At 45.1% G+C, this 19089-nt stretch overlaps 1 protein-coding gene across 5 annotated transcripts in view; it reads right to left on the minus strand.

Annotated features, from left to right (window-relative positions):
• Nucleotides 1-3181: 3181 nt before the first annotated feature.
• The window catches only part of Pip5k1a (phosphatidylinositol-4-phosphate 5-kinase, type 1, alpha), a 43202-nt gene continuing 27294 nt past the window's right edge, over nucleotides 3182-19089 (minus strand). For all 5 annotated transcript variants that reach the window (NM_001042621.3, NM_001439692.1, NM_001439691.1 and 2 more), the window contains 12 exon segments: nucleotides 3182-4689; nucleotides 5084-5129; nucleotides 7985-8114; nucleotides 8760-8906; nucleotides 9846-9930; nucleotides 10214-10262; nucleotides 11695-11778; nucleotides 12628-12833; nucleotides 15490-15789; nucleotides 16857-17009; nucleotides 17444-17561; nucleotides 18685-18815. In NM_001042621.3, the coding sequence (NP_001036086.2) occupies nucleotides 4687-4689; nucleotides 5084-5129; nucleotides 7985-8114; nucleotides 8760-8906; nucleotides 9846-9930; nucleotides 10214-10262; nucleotides 11695-11778; nucleotides 12628-12833; nucleotides 15490-15789; nucleotides 16857-17009; nucleotides 17444-17561; nucleotides 18685-18815 (1452 nt within the window). In that variant the 3' untranslated portion in view covers nucleotides 3182-4686.

Here is a 19089-nt window from a genome sequence, read left to right on the forward strand (position 1 = left end):
AAGGAGATTGCTGTGATATTCAGAGCCAGCCTGGGCTACAGAGTAAGACCCCCATCTCAAAAACCAAGGGCTTGAGACTACAGGCTCGGTGACTTTGAGCGGGTACTGCCTCAGCAAGCTTGGCTTCCAGCACCCACAATGAGCTTAAGTAGAAGTCACAACCTCCTGCAGCTCCAGATTCGGGGATCTGGCACCTCTGAGCCATGCAAACACCCAAACTCACATACACACTCCTATCAGACATTGGAACATACACATAATTAAAAATATAAATCTTTAAGAGAGAAAAACCGGCTGGGTGTGGTGGCACATGCCTTTAATTCCAGCACTCAGGAAGTAGAAACAGATCGCTAACTTCATAGCCCATTGGAGGCCAGCCTGGTCTACATAGCTAGTTCTTAGAACAGCCCAGGATGCATAATGTTTAAAAGTAAACAAAACCAAACCCAAATTTTGTTTCGAAGTGATATATTGGTTATATTTGAATAGAGCTATAAGCACTACCCACCACTCACCACTAGAGGGACCCTATGACCGGAGGTTACCTACCCCATAGGCATTGAGATTCCTTGAGCCTGCACAGATTCCAATACTAATCGATATGTTTTTTCCCTTTATCCATCTCAAAGGGAGGCAACTTTGAGTTAGGTCAGAGAGAGATGGAGAAAGACACGAGGAAACGGGAAGGCAACCCACGCTCACGGAGTGGCAGACTTAACATTGTGAAAATGACCATTCTATCCAAAGCCATTACAGATTCAGTGCACCCTCAATCAAAATCTCCATCTCATTCTTCACAGAAATAGAAAAAAAAGCTATCCTAAAACTCAAATGGAAACACAAAAAAATCCTGGGTAGAGAAAATACTGAGTAAAAAGAACAATACTGGAGGGGTTACCATTCCAAATCTTAAAAAGATACATTACGGGCTGGAGAGATGGCTCAGCGGTTAAGAGCACCCGACTGCTCTTCCAGAGGTCATGAGTTCAATTCCCAGCAACCACATGGTGGCTCACAACCATCTGTAAAGAGATCCGATGCCCTCTTCTGGTGTGTCTGAAGACAGCTACAGTGTACTTATATATAATAAATAAATAAATCTTAAAAAAAAAAAAAAAAAAAAAGATACATTACAAAGCTGTAGTAAAAAACAAAACAAAACAAAAAACATGGTAGCAGGGTGTGTGTGTGTGCGCGCGCACACACACACACACACACACACACACACACACACACACACACCCCAGACCTGGGGACGAATGGAACAAAATTGAAGACCCAAACATGAGTACCCATAACTTCAGCCACTTCATATTTGACAAAGACACCAAAGCAAATGCTTGGGGGCAGGGAACGCATCTTCAACAGTGGTGTGGGGGGAACACTCAACATCCACAGGCAGAAGAGGGAAATTAGAAACTCCATCTCAACGCCTAGGGGTGGGTACCTCTTCTGACCACTGCGTCCCTCTAGTGGTGAGTTGTGGGCAGTGCTTCTAGCCCTATTCAACACAACTCTTCAGTGGGAAAACAGCTCCTAGTGGCTCAAAGACCTAAATGTGAAACGTGAAACACTGAAACTGTCAGAATAAAACAGTCAGCGCCCTGCACAATCTAGGCGTAGAAGTCTTTCTGAATAGAACTCCTTCTGTACAGGAATTAATCCACAGTTGACAAGTGGGACCTCATAAACCAGAAAGCTTCAGCACAGCTAACTACACAAGCAGTGAAGAGGAATCCCACAGAGCTGTAGAGAATCTTTGCCAGGTATACATTTAACAGAGGGTTAGCATACAGAATATATAAAAATTCAAAAAGCCAAGAGTGAAAATAAAACATCACCCATTTGAAAAAAATGGGTGGAACCTGGAGTTCTCAAAAAAAAAAAAAAAAGGCTAAGAAATAGGAAAAAAAAAAAGAAAGAAAGAAAGCAAACCAAATAACTTTCAGATTTCATTCTAGTCAGAATGGCAAAGAGTGACGAGACAATAAAGACCACAGACAACAAGTGCAAAAGGGGTGTGGGGAAAGGGGATTCGATTTTAGTGGAATTGAGAACTGGTGCAGCCACTATGGAGATCAGTGTGGAGAATTCTCAAGAAGATAAAAATAAATGTACCATATGCCCAGCTATAGCACTCCTTGGCATATGCCAAGGAGATCATTGCTGGGGTAAGGCCTGGGGGAGCAACAGAAGGGAACAGCAGGGCACACATGCATGATCTGAGTGGAGGGAAGGAGGGAGGGGAGATAAACACAGGACAAAGACGGCAAATGTAGTCAGGATGTCTGAGAAAATCATATTGAACCATGTTATTAACCATTACCTAAAAAAACCCGAAAACAAACTACATAGGTCTTTTATAATACACATATAGGTTAAACAATGCTGGGTGGTGGGAGGGCATGACTTTTAATCACTCAGGGAGACAGAAGCAGGTGATCTCAAGTTCGAGGTCAACCTGATCTACTGAGTGAGTTCCAGGACAGCCAAGGTGTACACAGAGAAATCTTCTCAAAAATGAAAAAAGGAAAAAAAAAAAACTGTGTTTGCCTGCGTGTATGTCTGTGTGCTTCACAGACAGCCTGGCATCTACAGAGCCAGAGAGTGCCAGAGGGTTGTGAGTTCCTTGTCAGTGTCTGGAACCAAACCAGCAAGTCCCGTTAACCAGAGGCCTCTCTGGCCCTGCAAAAAGAGCTCTTCTTAGAAAGGAGGAGCCTTCTTGATTTCCCCAGAGAAGCACCCGAGGTTAGGTCAGAAGGAACTCTAGGCCCAACTGACCTCAGGCCTCCTCTCCACATTTATCACTTTCTGAGTGAACTCCGAGCTTTGGATTCATACTGCTCTGATGCTGGGGGATGTACGGCTGGAGCTGAAGCCGCTGCTCGCAGCTTGAGTTAGTAAGCTGAAGGCTGGGTGAAGATTTAACAACACTGAGTCTGGGTGGAGGAGGAGCTAGAACGGAGGGAAGATGAATACCGGCTGGGGTAAGGCAGTCAGGCATGCGCTCAAAGCTCCCAACAGCTAAGCCCAGAAAAACAAACAGGTCTCGAGAAAGGGCGACCAGGAGGTGAGGATGATCCTGTAATTATGTATGTACATGTATGAAAATGTAATGAAATCATGACTCCCACACTAATAAAAGCATTTAAAAATAGGTCTAAACAGCTGATAGAACCGATACAGTAAAACCAGATATTTATTATTTATACTGCATTTGTCATTTCTCAACAATACAAAGTAGAGGCAAATAGTAACACTCCATAAAAATGCTGAATCCCATGTCCTCTCTAAGTCCCCAGCCCTCCCTCAAATACTCCCTCCCACCCCTTACAGAACTCTGTCCTGAATAAAACACTTAAATACATCATAAATAGTAAATTATGAAAAAAAATAGCAAGAAACTGTTTCTTTCCTTCTTGTAAAAAAGAACATGGCAGCAAAGACAGGCAGCCGGAAGCCGGCTGGGGCGTCTAATATAGACAGTTACGTGGGGCTGGCTAACCTGCTGTCAGGGTGAGACGGGATGGAGAAGGAGCTAATGTGGGATTTCCACAGCTGGCCTCAAACACCATGCACTGCCCCACCGTAGGACCAGATGGGCCGTAACTGAGAGGAAGGAGAGGGCTCCGTGGCCCTGTTTCCAGCTTCTCTACAGAGGAAGGGGCAGGCCAGGTGGCATGGCGACAACCTTACAGAAGGAAGTCTGTGGCTCCCCAGGAGTTTAAGAAAATATTCTCTAGCCTCATAGATACGGACTGCCTGTTAAACAGACACAAACATCTCCCTCCACCGTAGCTCCACAAAGAGCAGAATACTGTTGGAAAATATAGGAAGAACAAAGAAATCTCCTTTGGAGAATGGTCTAAAATCATTTGATAATTCTTTATATTTAGAAAAACTATTAGGATACATTCCAAATCGCAGAATAGTAAGTAGTAACTGTATGACCTGGCAGTGAGTAGGGTCCTGCTAAGGTCCACTCTCCTAACATGGCTGCCCCACTGTCTTTAAAAAAGGGTACGTGTAGCCACGCCCCTGTCTACTCCCTCAGCCCTAAGTGAGGGAGACAGAGAGCAGCTGCTGGCGGGGCAGCCCCAGCCTTTCTACTTCACGAACACTCGGGCTCTTCTATACAAGAACGTTTATCTGAGACTGGCTCAAACTTACACTGTGTGCTCTTTGTGTTTCTTTCCTTTTTTAAGGAAAAAACTAGCCTGGGAGTAAGGACCGTCCTCACTCTCCTCCCAAACACCTTCATAAAATCATTGGGAGTCTCAAAGACCAGCGGGAGGATCGAAGGTAGGAGCAATGTCCAGCCAGTCTGTCCTGAGGAGATTAAGAGTCCAGCTCCAGGTGAAAGGTAAAGAGGAGGAAACCACCTAGGCCAGCAACCCCGCGTCCAGCACAAAGAATGGGGGTTTGAAAATAGTCAGCTATAGAAGCCATGGCAGGCAGTGGAAAATTCATGCCACCCACTCTGGAGTGGTGGGGACGATGTTGTCCTCAACTGTCAAAGGCACTACTGCCCAGAGGAAGGGGAGACAGAGACAGAGCCCTGCTAGCTCCACATTCTCTCCTCTGTTGATGACCGAGAAGACGACTCAGCATTCCTGGGGCAAGGGCTGCCATCTTGGGATCAAAGCCATAGCGGAGTCTTGTCTCAGGTCTTCCAAGGCTCGCTGCTCACTGAACAGAGAAAATAGAAAGTTCACCATGGACAGCAGACGAGGAGGCAGGAGCAGAATTGAAGACTGTCTCATCCTAGCTAGCAAATCTGACTTTATTTCCTCCTCTTTTTGGCTTCAGTTTTCAAGTATAAAGTTTTAAAACCACAAAACCTTTCTACTTTTTGGAGACAGGATCTCACTATGCAGCCTTGACAAGCCTGGAAAGACCAGGTTGGCCTCAAATTCTGCCTCCCAAGTACTGGAATTAATAGTGTGTGTCACTCTGTCTGATCATACAACTCTTTAGAAGCAAGGTTCAAGAGTACATCAGTATTTCCCAATCAACGTTTTGCTCCATTCTGTCAGTGACCCACTTCATACCCTCCAAGCACCCCTAGATTCAAGACACTTACATGGGTGAGTTCTGACTCTGCAACATCAAGCTTTTCCAAGGTTGAACTAAAAGAAGGAAATAAAATGGCAAAGAATTAGAGGACAAAGGGCGCTTCTGGAGTAGCTTGAAGCAGAACACTCGTACAGGACCCATAGTCCTGGCTTCTGTCCCCAGCATGTCCTCCAAGATCAATCATATTACCTCTTCACATTTCATTTAGATGCAGAGAACAACACAGGGCTGAAGAGACTCAAGTGTGTAAAAGGTGCCTGCTGCACAAGCCTTGGCACCGAGTGTGATCCCTGAAACTCACACCAAGGATGGAGGAGAGACCAACGTCACAGAAAAGAAAACCTAAGACACTACGAAATATAACAGTCACGGTGGTGCATGCTTACACTCCCAGCTATGTGGAGGATAAGGAGGAGGACTGCTAGCTCAACGAATGTGTCTATGTATCTAGAAAGTGCCTTCAAGGCAATTCTGGGCAACCTTATGAGATACCACTTCAAAATACAAAGTCAAAAAGACCAAAGTGTGGTGGAACACACCTTTAACCACAGCACACAGTAGGTAGAGTCTTTGCATTCTAGCCTGTCTAACAAACAAACCAAGAAAACTAGAGGTGTACTATGATGGTAGAGTGCTCAGTGACTGACATAAAAACAGGTTTAGTCTCCAGCCAGATAGTGGTGCACACCTTTAATCCCAGCATTGGGAGGCAAAGGCAGGTAGATCTCAAGTCTGAGGCTAACCTGATCTATAGAATGAGTTCTAGGACAGCCAAGGCTACCCCGAGACACCCTGTGTCAAAAAAGCAAAACCAAAATCAAACCAAAACAAACTCCAAACTAAAAAAGCTCACGATAACAGAAGAAGCTGCTAGATTTAAAAACTGTTTTCATTTGTGGGGGTGTGTGTGTTCCTGCACACACTGTTGGGGTCAGAGGACAAACCACAGAATCAGTTCTCTCTCTACACCATATGGGTTTTGAAGACCAAACAGAGGTCATCAGGATTAATAGCAAACACCTTTAAAGGCTAAGCTATCTCAATGGTCTAAAGCTAATAGAGTTAGAAGCACCATTGTTCAATTAAGTAATTTTTTTGTAGTTTTTTTCCAGACAGCCTCTCAAGTAACTGGGGTAGTTTGTTAGTAGCCGAGGGTGACTCTTCTGCTTCCCTTCCTCACATGCTGCAATCACAGGCACGTGCCGCTGTGCCTGGCTACAGCAGTTGATCACCTTCCAGGCTCAGTTACGTGGATGTTGGCAGGATCTGACTCCTTCAAGGCTTTTCCGAGTAACTGAGCCAGGAAGGTGATCCTCGCTGCTCTCCCCAGCTCCTTCCCCAATTTTTTGTTTGTTTTGAGGCAGGGTTTCCTTGGCGGTAACTCCATACAGTGAGGCTGGCCTCAAGGCAGTTCTCCTGCCTTTGCCTCCCAAACGATGGGGTTGTGTGTGCACCATGTTTGGCTCAAACTTTCTTCTCTTCTGCGGTGCTGGGGATGAGCACCCGATCTCAAGTGCAAGTTCCATGTTCTATGGCTACACTTCATGCCCCAGCACTGAGGTAAGACACGATGCCTTGCCCGAGTTTCACTGTAACCAATGGAAATCCCCTGAGCCAAAGGCATCCAAGCTAAGTCACCTAGACTGCTGACCCACAGAAAACAAGTCTGTCTGTTATTTCTAACTGCTAAATTCTGAAGTAACATTATGTAATACATAATACAAAAATTCCCCATGTGCTGTTACCCTAAAAAACCCTCCAATGGAAACATAGCCCAGAGGCAATATGCTTGTCCACCATGCCTGAGGTCTTGAGATCAAACTTAAACAGCTAAGCCAGGTGCAGTGCCAGTTCGGGGACGGCTGAGCTTAGGCTTCAAGTCAGACAGTTCAGATAAGGCTCCCATTACCCTGCTGTCAGCAGTCAGCGCCTTGAGTCATTATAATGAAACACAGCACAGCTGATAGCATTCTAGTACTTCCGAGATCAGGGTCTAAGAATTCTATAGTTTCTACTTAGACACCCCCCCCCTCTCTCTCTCTCACACACACACACACACACACACACACACACACACACTGACAGAGAAGGTAGCAGTGATGTTCTGAGTTACCTAGTGAAGAGGCCCAAGTATCAAACAGATGGGTCTCTTCAGCTATGCACCAGCAGGGAACTAAGTAACAACCACACCAGTGAGCTTAGAAGGTCACCCTCCCATTTGAGCACATGATCCTACTCCTGACCAACAGCTTCATTACCATCTCATGAGAAATCTTAGCCAAGACCTACATACGCTAAATATGGATTCCTAACCCAAGAAACTATGACATACGGTTTTTGTTTAGCTTTGTTCTTTGAGACAAGGTCTTATACAGCTCAGACTTGCTTTATCTTCCTGCCTCTTACCTCCCTAGTACTGAGACTAAAGGTGTGCCCCAAACACCCAGTTGTTTTTTATTTTAAGTCACTAAGTGTGGTAAAATTTATTATGAAGTAATAGATAACATACTAGGTAACAAAATTAAGCCATGATGATATTCACCTCTTGAATGCTTGGCTGTTAACAGATGTGACAGCACCCAAAGGATTGCAGTTCCAGGACGTAGGGCACTGACAGAGAAGGACTGCCCATTTGAGGTAAGCTTAGGCTACTCAGGGAGATTGTTTCAAGTCTACCAACGAGCCAAACTCTCTCTCTCTCTTCTTAGACAGGGTCTCTCTTGTAGCCCTGGCTGTCTTAGCACTCACCATGTAGGTCAGGCTGGTTTCAAACTCAGAGATCCACCTGCCCTGCCTCCCCAGTGCACCACAACATCCAGCCAGCATAGACTCTTAAAACACATAAAAACAAAGATTTCTGATGACCTGAAAAAACAGATTATCTGGAGTAAAGAGTCAGGAAACCAACCTCAAATTTAGTATTTGCAAAGGTTGTCCAACTGCAGGTGAGAAACTGGGACCAGGAACAGGTGAACCCTCACTTATCTCCTCCAACGGTGGAGTCTGAGGTAAGACATCAGGACGCCCAAGGTGTATATCTGTAGAAAAAGGAAACTGAAATCAATCAATGAATAAAGAATAAATCAATAAATCAAAGACTGTGTGGTCAGAAAAAAAACGGGAAGATGTATAGTAACTCAAGGACATGGTGACTCACTCCGGTAATCCCAGTACCTGGGAGGCTAAGAAAAAAGGGTCTTGAGGCTGAGGTGAGCTTGGGTACATACACAGTGAATTCCAGGACAGCTTAGGCTGCATAGTGAGACTGTGGCTCAGGACAAAGGGCAGCTGGGCAGTGGTGGCACAAGCCTTTAATCCCAGCATTTAAGAGGCAGAGGCAGGCTGATCCCTCTGAGTTGCAGGCCAGCTTGGTCTACAGATTGAGTTCTAGGACAGCCAGGGCTACACAGAGAAACCCTGTCTGGAAAAAAACGAAAGCCAAATCAAACCAAACCAAACCAAAAAACAAAGACAAAAACAAACAAACAAACAAAAAAAAACCAAAAACAAAAACAAAAAAAAACAAACCAAACCAAAAAAACAAAACAAAACAAAAACCAACCCCCAGCAAGGCGGGTCAGTTTTCACTGCACAGAAGCAGGGCACAGAGGCCCTAAGGAGAGAAGACAGGGCTCAGGAGCAGGAATGTGTCCAGTGCGAGGGGACCCCAGCCCTGAGCTGACCTGGCTCCACTTCCGCCTTCGTAGTCACTTGTGCTTTGTGTTCCCCAGAGGCTGTCGGCTGGGAAGGAGTGCAGGAGTTGCCGCTGGGGCCTGATCGCCGAGAGAAAGATGGGCCAGACCGAAACTTTTTGGTAGGAGAAGGCTTCACTTCAAAAGGGAGAGAGAGAGCCTACTTAGCACCTGCCTAAGAAACCGTCACCAAGACAGACACCAACGAACACACACCCAAAGTTGTTCTGGAGCAAAGGCAGAAAAAGGGTTAGTGTAGAAAGATGGCTTACAAAGTACTACCCAGAGAAGAGGGTCGAGTCACCTCACTTTACAAAGAGGAAAGTGACACATGCACAGTGCCCTCTGGCTTGGCTCTCACTGATCGAATAGTCCTGTTCTTCATCAACATCATCCAGGAAACCCTCTGGTGACCATCTCCACCCCTTCCTAGCAGCAGCACGGAAATCCCCAGTACTGCTTCACTGTGCGGCCTGTAGGCTGTCTACAGTGTCTGAGTCTCTCCCACCACACACTATGGAGCAACTCCTGCCTATGCTGAGAGCACAGGAGGAGGACCTGGTATCTGCCAGTGTCACTAACAGCACGTTTGAAAAAAGGAACACTGGTACTTCTGGATCCAGAAAGTTGACAGAACAACTAAAGCTTCCTTCAACAGCTGCCAGCAAAGCTTCAACCACTCGAACTAATCTGAAAACTCCTGACATCTGGATGTGGAAGAAAAGTAAGACTACTGCTAACATCCTTGCCAGTCCTTCCTACACAAAAGTCTGCTTCTAGATACCTGAGCCTCTGTCACGTGGCCTATATCCACAGCTACACATTTTTTCCAGACCACCAATGCCCCAGAAATAGCCCTCACCTCGACAATACATGTAGGGAGAGCCAGAGGGGAGCAGCAACTCGGAAACGACTGGGACAGACAGTGACTGACACAAGGACGAGAAGCAGCGCTCACGGGATGAAGGCAGAGCAGGAGACGCCCCTGGCCTTGGCAGCTCCCTGACAGAGGAGTCTTGCCCCCCATGTCTTGGGGTAAGGGAGCCACTGGGGGATCATCTGGTAGAAGCCACTTACAGGGAATCTTCTTGAACACTGTGTTGCACATGAAGCGCTGGAACCGTTCAGCATAGAAGCCTGGACGATGTACTGACACCGTGTCCTGTGGAAAAGGAGACATGGCTACAGGGTTAAGCAGGAAAGAGGCTATATCCTGTTGAACAGGAGGCACAACTACAGAGAAACAGGCCCAGCAGGAGGCTGTGTCATCCAAGAGCATGTTCTCTTAGACTGAAACCCTACCAGAAGGGTAAAACCCATAAATGAAAAATTTTATTAAAAACAAAAAACAACAAAACAAAACAAAACAAAAACAGGAAGAAACTGAGGGGCAAATGGTAGGAAATGGAGAAGTGAGGAAGGCCTTTAGCTGACTTCACACTCACCCCATCATGGACCAGGGCTTTCCAAGAGTGCTCCAACTTCTTAACAAACCTGAAGAAAAACGGGCATCACACATTGTCTTTAAATCAAAGACTGTAATAATTATTATTATTTTAGAGGACTTAAAGAGGCCATGATATATACCAGAAAACCTCAGATAAACACTGGGCAGCACACCCACATGTATACTGGCTTCCCCGAAAACTGGCAAGGCAGTACTTATTCCACAGACCAATGCTGCTTCTAGTTAAGTCCATGACCCTGTCGTGGGGAAGGCCAATGTCTTAGTCCCTAACCAGAGGAGCAGGAGGGAACACTTGCCTAAACACAGAGGCCTGGGTTCAAGTGCTGGAAAAGGCAGAGTAAGTGAGGTGGCACATGCCTGCTGCCAAGCATGCTCTGAGCCCAGGTCTGCCTGAGCTCTGATGTGAGGCCTTGTCTGAAAAACAGAAACAAAGCCCACAACAAACCACAAACCAAGAGAGAGAGAGAGAGAGAGAGGAGGACTGGGTGGATAGGACTGGGACAGTATAGCTACTCTTGCGTAAGATGGGGTGAGATGGCTCAGTGGGTAAAAGTGCTTGCCACCAAGTCTCAAGGCCTGAGTCCAATCCCCAGAATCCACTCGATCAAGAGAACCGACCCCACAGCTGTCCTCTGGCCTCCACATGCTGGCTGTAGTATAAACACTTACAAACATATACAATAAGCAAATACATGTAAAAAAAAGTTTTAGTTAGATAATAATCAGTAAGTCAAATATTAAATAAAGATCAGTCTGCTTCAGTACTGCAAATGTGCCAGGAACAAAATGGAGTCTAACATTCGCAGCTCCTCCCTCACTGACACAGCCTCTTCCTTGCACAGGCTGTGCGTTTTTACATAACACAGAGATCTTATTTCTCCTCTGTGGAAATGAGACTGTACTTCTAGCTATCTCCTTATGTGGAACATGATTCAACCCACAGGTTTCTCACACAAAGTCAAGGCAGAGGGAGTGTTCCACTCTGTGCTTCTATCTGAGGACAGACTAAGCATGCCACAGAGTACACATCATGCTGAAGAGGTGGTGAGGCACAAAAACCAGGGAATAAACCCACCTAAAATCTATGGGTAACCAGACTGTGACTCATGGTTCTTGCACCATGAAGAACTTTACAAAGAATACATCTAAAAGAAGTATGTGGGACTGGAGAGGCTGCTTAGCAGTGAGGAGCACTTGCTGCTCTTGCAGAGAGGATCTAGGCACAGTTCCCAGCACCCACAGGTAGCTCACAAACACCTTTAACTCCAGTCCTAGGGGATTCCAATGCCTTTCTCTAAGCTCTGCAGGCACATTAGAGTGGTACACAGACATAAGCAAAAGGCAAAACACTTTGACAAAATGGAAAAATAAATAGAAAGAAGTAAATAAAAAATGGAAAAGTCATGAATGACCAGCTCCATGCACCCTCTGTCCTATCTGTGATCCACACGCCCTCACCTGTAGGACTGCAGAATATCAATGATGCCAATGTAAAGCAGGAGCCTTTCCCCTTTGTTGTTTCTGGCAGGGATGCCACCCATGCTGGAGAAACAAAATGAAGAGAGTTAGGAAAATGTGTTCACTATCAAAGGGAGGCTCCTTCTAAGTGTAGTCAAATCCAGACATAGAGCGAAGAGCCGACCTCATCTCCCAGACCACGCCCCTCTGAGTAAGCACACGACCTCCTTGTATTGCTCCCACAGAGCCCCATCAACAAGACTAAAATCACCACTACACACCAATTTTGGACTAGTCCCCAATTAAAAACAAACATGCTGGTACTTTTGTTTCCTAATTTGTTCCCAGTCAGACACTTTCCCTGGCAGTCATGTTCTAAGGCATCTAAAACATGAAACCAACTGAAACTTTCAGTAACTGTAATCATTGGACAAACCTAAGACAGTAAGAAAGAGGCCTTTGGCTGAAAATGTGCTGTAATACAATTACTAATGTGATTTATAATGTGCACCTAGGTTTCAAGTATTAACAACATTTTCAATCTTTTCATCCTAGACGGCTCTCCCAGATGTACTACAAACTCAGACATTTTTCTTTCCTCTTCTATTCTTTTAAGAGATGGCTCAGTGGTTAAGAGCACCCAACTGCTCTTCCAGAGGTCCTGAGTTCAATTCCCAGCAACCACATGGTGGCTCACAACCATCTGTAATGAGATCCGATGCCCTCTTCTGGTGTGTCTGAAGACAGCGACAGTGTACTCACATATAATAAATAAATAATTCCTTTAAAAAAAAAAAGTCAATGGCTCCATGAGCATTAGTGCTGTTGGTCTCACTGTCAGATCAAAGCTACTCTTTCCCAGAAGCTAGGTTCCTTCAAGAAAAAGTACTGTGAGCATATGTGTGACTGGCTGCTGCTTCTAAGCACACTCACTGGTCCTCAGTCTCCACAGTGCCGCCCCGGCGAGCCTCGCCCTGGATGGACTCCATAGCTGTGGAATAGAGAGCCTTCTGCGGGGCTGGTCTGCGAGTGTCAACTGAGTATTGTGTTTCGCTGTTCATGGGCTCTCGCTGGGCATGATCCATGTTGTGGATGGACATCAACAGGCTATAGTCCATAATCTTGAAGCTCTGCAGCACCTAACCGGAGAAAGGTCAGGATCAACATTTGGGAGCTGTCAAGACTTCTTTCAGGTTCTCACCAGTGTCATCTCTCTTTTTACTAGGTCTTTATACTCCTTTCCTTACCTCTCTCCCATTTGAATAATAGAACTTTGTTGTTTGTTTTGTTTTGCAGTACTGGAGACTGGATACAGGTTTCTAGTATTTATCACTAAGCTACATCCCCAGTCTCCTTTTACCCTCTACATTGTGAGCTAAGGTCTCACCAAGTTCCCCATGTTGTCCTTAAACTTGTGGTTCTTTCTTTTGATAAAACCTCCAAGTAATTGGAATTATAGGCCCAAGCCACCAAAGTAGGCAAAGCAACTTATTTCTTAAGAGTTCACTTTGTCGGGCTGGAGAGATGGCTCAGTGGTTAAGAACACCCGACTGTTCTTCCAGAGGTCATGAGTTCAATTCCCAGCAACCACATGGTGGCTCACAACCATCTGTAAAGAGATCCGATGCCCTCTTCTGGTGTATCTGAAGACAGCTACAGTGTACTTATATATAATAAATAAAATAAATCTTTAAAAAAAAAAAAAAAGAGTTCACTTTGTCATTTATGAAAAGAATTCTGTCTTTTTCAAGGACTACGTACCCACAATAGGTTGGAGATATAGCTCAGCTGATAGAGTGCTTACCTGGATGGGTGGAAATCTAAGCTCCATCCCCAGTGAAGCATTACATGAACTGAGCGTGGTGACATAAGCCTGCGACCCCAGCACTCGGAAGATGAAGGCAGGAGCAAGAATCAAGGTCATCTCAGTTACACAGGGAGAACAGGGATAGCTTAGGTTACCTGAGACCCAATCTCAAGAAATGGGGGAGGGGGAGAGAAGAATGAGTGACAGATCTGGGTCAGAAAAGATGTGTGGCAGGACTTTATCAAAAATATCAGCTTCCAGTGGTAGAGCGCTTGCCTAGGAAGCGCAAGGCCCTGGGTTCGGTCCCCAGCTCCGAAAAAAAGAACCAAAAAAAAAAAAAAAAAAAAAAAAATCAGCTTCAATTTAGTTCAACATTTATTGAATACAAATATAAAAACAACTGCAGTACAGTACAGCAAAATAGTACAAATGTTTGTATAAAAGACCAGAGAAGGCTAAAAAGATCGCTAAAATAGGCTCATGAGGGGTTGGGGATTTAGCTCAGTGGTAGAGCGTGGGTTCGGTCCCCAGCTCCGGAAAAAAGAACCAAAAAAAAAAAAAAAAAAAAAAAAGGGGCTGGGGATTTAGCTCAGTGGTAGAGCACTTACCTAGGAAGCGCAAGGCCCTGGGTTCGGTCCCCAGCTCCAAAAAAAAGAACCAAAAAAAAAAAAAAAAAAAAATAGGCTCATGAACAACAAACTGGAAATAAAAGTAAGACCAGGTGAGTGAGGTAAGGAAATACCACTGCAAAGGGCTAGAGAAAGAAACACACCAGGCTCAAGGAGGGATACTGATGTTGCTGATATGAAATACACAGGGCAGGTGTGGCCAATGAGAGGCCAGAAAGGGCAAGACGGTTACAATAGGCAGGCTGTATCACACCAAGGACCTGAACAGCATCTGCCACAGCCTGTCTGCTCCCTAGAACAGAGTGAGGAGGGCCTACTCACTTCAGCTCCCGTGGCTCACAGCGCAGTACAGTTCCAGTACAGTCCAGCCAAGGGTGCATGGTAGGTATGCAGAAGGAAGGTGAACAACGGCTGGCCACACCTGACTGAGCACAACTTACAACAACTACTGGCTCATTTAGTTGAGTGCTTGTCTAGCTTTTGAAACTGAGACAGATAGACATGAGGCTGACAGACAAACAGAGGGCATCAGTGAGGAAGCAGGCAGAGTGAACAAACACGGAGAAGCTGCACAGGATGGAGGGTCCAGGTATTTCCTGAGAAACGGGGGTGGAGTGGGGCAACTTGGCATTGAAGAGTGGTGTGCAGACTTTGAATTCCAGCACTGTAAGGCAGAAGTAGGCAGATTTCCGAGTTTGAGGCCAGCTTGTTCTACACTCTGTCTGTCTGGTTTAGAAAGCTGGGCATAATGGCTTTTACTTGTAATTCCCAAATTAGGGAAACAGAGTCAGGAGGATCTTCTACAGGTCAGAGGCAATGAAATGCTTGCTGGGAGAACAGGAAATGGAACGAATAATGCTGATGGCCTAGACCAGCAGTTCTCAACTTATGAGTCTTGACCCTTTTCAGGAGTCAAACAATCCTTTCACAGGGGTTACGTAAGACTACTGCACAACACAAATATTTATATTATGATTATTAACAGTAGCAAAACTACAGTTATGAAGTAGTAACAAAAATAACTTTATGGTTGGGGTCACAACAACAGAAGAATGAGGTTTAGTGAGATACTGTCTCAGAGTATCTCACATGTCCATACACAGACAGGCAAGTATACACGTGTACACAAGCAACGGCACCTGTGCTCAGCTGTGCTATATAAACAGCAAAGTGCAACTGCACACTGTCCCCACACACATACCCACTCCCTCAAAATAAACAAACAAATTCAGCCCAGGACACGGGGAGGGAGCTAATGGTCTGAGTTCCAGCTCCCATAAACACAATGCCAGAGAATTATAAGGCTTCTGATTAAAATGATTTCTGTGTCTGAAATAGAGGAAAAATACAGCAACTTACCAGACAGTCACGCTGCAGAGTCTTACATAGAGCACTGTACATGTCAGCATCTAAAAAAAGGCCATCGGGGATATCTTGTAGGAAGTCCAGGTCTTTAAAGGTGGGGAGAGTCTTCTCTCGTTCTTTCTGAGAAGCCCGCCGCTTGTAAGTTGAACCCTTGAGATCATATTTCATATGCATTTTGACTGACCGAGGCAAGAGATTGTTCATCACCACAATTCGTATGTTCTTGCCGCCTGCTTGCACACAGTACAGTCCATAAAATTTGGGCAGCAAAGTACGAGGGTTTTGGTTAAGATTCTAAGGCATAAAAGGAAGAAGTAGTAGGCAGGTTAACTGATTTTCAGTGAAACTCAAGGCAAAACTTGCTATCCAATGTTCCTATGCTTTACAAGGGATTTGGGTAAAAGGCCTTGACCTATATATTTGTTCAAAATCTCTCAAATCGTCTAAGAGAATTTACAGAGAAAACAGCCTTAAGCAGGTAACATTGTGGCACTCTATAATCTTGATACCACAGAGGCAGAGACAAGAGGGCCAGGAATTAAAAAAAAATGGCTTTGAGGGCTGGAGAGATGATAGCTTAGAGGTTAAGAAAACTCTTCCAGAGGTCCTGAGTTCACTTCCCAGCAACCACATGACAGCTCACAACCACCTATACTGAGTGAGATCCAATGCCCTCTTCTGACATGCAGACAAAACACTGTATACAAAAGAAAAAACTCTTAAAAAGGTGGGGGAGGGGGTTTGGGGATTTAGCTCAGTGGTAGAGCGCTTGCCTAGTGAGCGCAAGGCCCTGGGTTCGATCCCCCCCCCCAAAAAAAGGGTGGGGGAGGGTGTTGAGCTATGCAGGAAGACTCAGACGAAAAGAGTGCCCGCTTAGCATTCAAAAGGCTTAGGGTTCGGGGTTGGGGATTTAGCTCAGTGGTAGAGCGCTTGCCTAACAAGCGCAAGGCCCTGGGTTCGAGGTCCCCAGCTCCGAAAAAAAGAAAAAAGAAGAAGAAAAAAAAAAAAGGCTTAGGGTTCAATGCCAGTACCACTTAAACCCAATGTTCTGGTACATAATTATAAACCCAGGACTTGGGAGGCAAAGACTAAATGCATGATCAGTAGTTGAAGGCCAGCACTGGAGACACTGTATCAAAATCCAAAACTGCCAACAAAAACCCTGCCTTGATTTTAACCTCTAAGTAAGCTCTCACTCCCAGTTGGCACCCCAGCCTGGTGGCCGCACATGCCTTTAATCACAGCTCTTGAGAGACAGAGACAGGTAGACACAGAGAGACCTGTCTTGGAGAGGAAAAAAAAAAAAAACACCATCACTGGCTCTGCTGAGGACCACCCCTCTGCCAGTATTCCTCACTTACCATGTAGTATCCTGGAAGCAATTTTTGCAGAAATTCTGCCTCTTTATGCTGGACGGTCTTAATGATGAATTCATCATCACTGGACACGTAGAAGAGGGAACCGCTAGCTCCAGAATTGGAGAGTTCAATCAATGGCTCACTGCAAAGGGAGTACTGAAAATGAAAGAAGACATTAAAAGTCAAACGTGCCAGTGCCTGTCCCATACAGAAAGTAGGAAGATTCACATCCATTTTAAAGACTAAAGCGGGGCTGGAGAGATGGCTCAGCGGTTCAGAGCACCGACTGCTCTTCCAGAGATCTGATGCCCTCTTCTGGTGTGTCTGAAGACAGCTACAGTATATTTATATATAATAAATGAATAAATCTTAAAAAAAAAACTAAAGCAAGATGGCGGAAGAAGAAAATTCCTTTTGTAACACTCCTCTGATCTTAGAATAAGAGGTTGTGCAATTAGAAACTTACCAAGTGGGGCTGGGGATTTAGCTCAGTGGTAGAGCGCTTACCTAAGAAGCGCAAGGCCCTGCTGAGTTCGGTCCCAGCTCCGAAAAAAAGAACCAAAAAAAAAAAAAAAAAAAAAGAAACTTACCAAGTAATCGTCAGGCCGGATGCCAAATAGCTCTCTGAAGTAACGGAAGGCGACAGGTGCATAGGTCTTGAACCGAAAGTCATTGTAATGGTGAGCCGGTGTCAGGTTGCTGCCTTCACTGAGGGGTTAAACATAAAGAAAACCTTAATGTGCCAGCCCCCAGTCCCTATGACATCCACCCTCAAGACATGCTGAAAGGGTGGCCCACCACACCTGAGAGATGTATGGGGATAGAGAAGAATCAATGTGTGGGTTGAAGGCACAACACAGGAGAGTAAGACACAAGACTCACACTAGCTTCTAGCCAATGCAGTAAGTCAATCAAAAGTTTATTTCTGTTTGAGATAAAGTCTCAACTATGTAGCCCTGGCTGGCCTTATATTCCCAGAACTCAGCCTTCTTCTGCCTCACTAATGCTGGGTTAAAGGTGTCACCAAACTCACCTAATTTTAGTTCTGTGTGTGGCTGTTTTGCCTGCATGCATCTCTATGTACCATATACATGCCTGGTACTCTTTCATTCATTCTCTTTTGGGTTTTTTTGTTTGTTTGTTTGTTTTGTGGAGACAAGTTTTCTGTTTAATACCTCTGGCTGTCCTGAACTCACTTTGTAGACCAGGCTGTCCTCGAACCAGTCTCTGTCTCCTGTGTGCTATAATTAAAGGTGTGTATGTATCACCATACCTGGGGTGCATGGTGCTTTTGGAAGGCAGAAGAAAGTGTCTGATCCTTTCCTTACAAGTGGTTGTGAGCTATAATGTGGGTGCGAGGAAATGAACTCAGGTCTTCTGAAAGAGCAGTAAGTGCTCTAAACCATTGAGCCATCTATCCAGCTCTGAAAACATTCTTTTAATTACATTTATTCAGTGTGTATGCATGCTTGAGAGTGTGTGTGCGTGCGTGCATGCAGGTAAGCCAGGTACATGTGCTGAAGGCAGAGGAAGACTTGAAGGCATCAACCATCCCTCAAGTAGGTCCTGGGCCTCAAACTCAGGCTGTTAGACTTCACTTTGCTGCTGTGTCAGCTCACTAGCCTAAATGAGCCTTTGTTTGTTATACAAGACACTCCACTGGCCAGAGGCATTGGGCAAAGTGTGCTGCCAAAATTCTCTAATATCATTATCCTATTTACAACAAGGTTTGGGATGACAAGCTTAAATTAGTCAGACTAGAACCCTTAAAACTGCCCTGAGGCTAAAGTCACATTGTCTAGGACATTCTCAGAGATGTTGACCTCTGTACCTGGGGAAGAAGATGCTCTCCACCACGTAGAAGTCTTGCATGAGGACGTCCCGCTCTGGTTTGGTGCTAAGGCTGCCCACAGTGTGAGTGATACCTAACTGGATGGCACCTTTCAAGGCTGATGAAGTTGTCTAAGAAACAGGAAAGAAATTACAAAAATGTTCTGGTATCAAGTCTAACCAAAGTCTAGGCATGACACAGGGGACTTAAATTGAAGGCCAGAGAGAGACTCTGTCTCTATTTTAACCCCCCAATCCCTAAAAACAAAACAAAACCAAAAACCCTAAACAAAAGGTGGCACAGACCTGGAATCTCACCAATTAAGTGGTTAAACAAGAAATTTACAAATTTAGGTCACCTTGGGCTACATCACATCTGATCTTAGAAAACTAAACCAAGCAACCA

Source organism: Rattus norvegicus, chromosome 2 (assembly GCF_021556685.1).
Source record: "Rattus norvegicus strain SHRSP/BbbUtx chromosome 2, alternate assembly SHRSP_T2T, whole genome shotgun sequence".
Taxonomy (NCBI): domain Eukaryota; kingdom Metazoa; phylum Chordata; class Mammalia; order Rodentia; family Muridae; genus Rattus; species Rattus norvegicus.